Below are 2,719 nucleotides of genomic sequence, written 5' to 3' on the forward strand. Positions count from 1 at the left end.
GGGGCGGCGGCGCTGCGCCGGGGAGGCACTTGAGGGGTGAAGACCAACCCATTCATCAAGCGGCTACATGTAACTTGACTTTATCCCATTCTGCCTTACGCCTTTTAAACCTGCCCCGCCCCGCCTCCCTTGCCCCGCGCGTCTCGACAGTCGGACGTAACGTTTCGCACAGAGATTTTCAGCTCCGTTTACTGAATGGTCCCCGCGACCGGCCTCGCGCGACCTACCGCTCCACGTGTGCGGCGGGCAGAGACGGACAGACGGACAGCAGCGCCACGGACAGACGGACGGACTCGACGTGGACAGTGGCCGAGCGGCCGGTCATAACTCACAGTCTGTCAAACGGCGCGGCTGGCAGCATGGGGACGCCGGCCCCGCCCCACCCCGTATCCTACGGGACAGAACGCCTCATCGCGAGCCGACCAGTTATGCAAATGCTGCCATAGAGTGGCGTGGCGTGGCGCGGGGCATCCCGTCTTCGCCCAGGTCAGTGGCGTAGGACCAGGACCACGCGGGGCACTGCTGAACTTCTTTCTTTTAATCGGGCCGTAAAGGCAAAACCAAAAAACGGTTTACATCCAACGTGCCAGGCGGGCACCGCTAGCGGACTCCAGATCACAGCCCGGCGGAGATCTGTCTTCGCGTATATCCTGCAGGGCCTTTTACATTTTCCCTTTGGTTGGTTTGTCTCGAGGGGTGTGGAACTGGACACAATATGTGTACGTCGGGAAAAACAATCAGAAACAATCATGAAACAATCACACACAATCGTAAACAATCACACACAATCACGAAACAATCACACACAATCACGAAACAATCACACACAATCACGAAACAATCACACACAATCACTTCATAATCTGACACAATGTTGCAAAATATATCTCAATATTTATCCAACCATCCGAAACAATCAGAAACCATCACACACAATCTGAAACAATCACACACTATTAACACAATCACACACAATCAGACACAATCACACACAATCACACACAATCACACACAATCATGACACAATTTTTAAAATTATGTCCCAATATGGACCCAACAATCTGAAACAATCAGAGACAATCATCGACACAATCATAAACAATCACACATAATCACACACAATCTGAAACAATGATTGTCTAGACACAATCATGTGTACACTTTTTTGACCTGTTCCACACCCCTCGGTTTGTCTCTAGGCGCGTTCTCTTGCATTTTTTCCCCAGTCGCGGTTGTTTTCATTCCCCCCCCTCCCTCCCCCTTCTCGCTCCCTCCCTGTCGACGGCTCGGCGCTGACCCACCCTACGCTCCTGGTGTGACAGAGAACACAACACGGCGATGCAGCGCAATGATGGATGTGGCGAAGCAGGCCGAGCCCAGCGGAGCCCAGCGCCGCGATAGGAGCTGCGTGTCAGGACGTCAAACAGAGAGGGGGAGAGAGAGAGAGTCTGCTGGACGCAGAGAGGAGGCACCCGCGCCACTCATGTCACCCCGTGCTCGCCATGGTCGCGGTGCTATCGCCGCGTGGTCACCTATTTTTGCGATGCACGCCGGGAGTGATCGTAACGTAAAAGGTACTCTATCGCGTGATGTCCGTCTTCGTGTACTCGTCGTAGTCTTTGGGTACTCGTCAGGGATTGCTGTCCGGCTAGTCGTTCGCTGACGTGCTCGTCCAGGTCGCCCGTTGGAGAACTTCTACGCGGGTACCCGTCGGGGAGAATCGTATTGGGGTGGTTGTGTGGTCGTGTGATGCTCACCTTGTCCGCCTGCCGTAAGCAGTCGATTCTTCTCATCTTGCCCTTCTGGTCCGGGTTGGAGAGCACGCACATGGCTGGCTTCTTGCCCGTGATGGACAGCACGAAGTCCTCGCGGCACTCCTGCGTGATGTCCTTGCGCAGCTTGCCCAGCAGCCGAGAGGCCCACTTCTGCTTCACCTCCGCCTTCTCACTCTGCAAAACAAACAAACAAACGAAAGATAAGAAAATGTTCAAAAAAATGACACACAACACAACTTGCACCACTCTTCGTAAAATACTAACGACAGTGTGGTATAGCGTCGTTTTTTTAACGCTTGGGTTTGCAGTTAGTGGCCTCTAACATGCAGGTCGAGGCGGCCGGCCCAGGACAGGGCAGGACAGGGCGGGACAGGGCGAGGGGAGGACTTCACTCTCTAAATCCCCGAAGGCCTTTCGAGAATGATGCCCTCACGGGATGGGGTGCGAATGGACTCACAAGGATTTGGGAGGAGGAGGGAGGCAGGGTGGAGAGAACGGGAAGAAGGGGAGTGTGCGGTGAGCAGGACGGTAAGGTGTGCCGCTGTTAAGGCCGGAGGCTCCTTTTATTTTTATCGGTCCCTTGTCTCTCCCCAAGGTGGACCGTCGTCGACGACGACGGCGACGTTGTCCGTCCTTTTCCCTCCACGCACCGCCGGGGCTGGGGACAGAGAGTGAGAGAAGGGGAGGAGGGGGGGGAGCTGCCGTAATGTTCGCTCCGCTGTCCTTTGTTCCAGTATTTATTAACTTGTCGCGGGCGGGCGGCAGATGACCCGCCGCACCGCCACCACCGCAGCGCGTGTGATGGGCGAAGTGAGAAGTTATCGCCATCGGTATGCGGTGTCGCGAGGGAGAGAGTAAGGGAGAGAGGGGGAGAGCGAGGGAGAGGGAGAGAGAGAGAGAGCAGAGAGGGAGAGAGAGGGAGAGAGAGGGAGAGAGAGAGAGAG

At 55.5% G+C, this 2,719-nt stretch overlaps 1 protein-coding gene across 11 annotated transcripts in view; it reads right to left on the minus strand.

Annotated features, from left to right (window-relative positions):
* Positions 1–2,719, minus strand: part of LOC113204169 (nuclear factor 1 X-type) — a 165,067-nt gene that overhangs the window by 57,588 nt on the left and 104,760 nt on the right. For all 11 annotated transcript variants that reach the window (XM_052267999.1, XM_026419223.2, XM_026419216.2 and 8 more), the window contains exon 3: positions 1,758–1,949. In XM_052267999.1, the coding sequence (XP_052123959.1) occupies positions 1,758–1,949 (192 nt within the window). The remainder of the gene's footprint in view (positions 1–1,757; positions 1,950–2,719) is intronic.

This window comes from Frankliniella occidentalis, unplaced genomic scaffold, assembly GCF_000697945.3.
Source record: "Frankliniella occidentalis isolate FOCC.00 unplaced genomic scaffold, Focc_3.1 Scaffold4, whole genome shotgun sequence".
Taxonomy (NCBI): domain Eukaryota; kingdom Metazoa; phylum Arthropoda; class Insecta; order Thysanoptera; family Thripidae; genus Frankliniella; species Frankliniella occidentalis.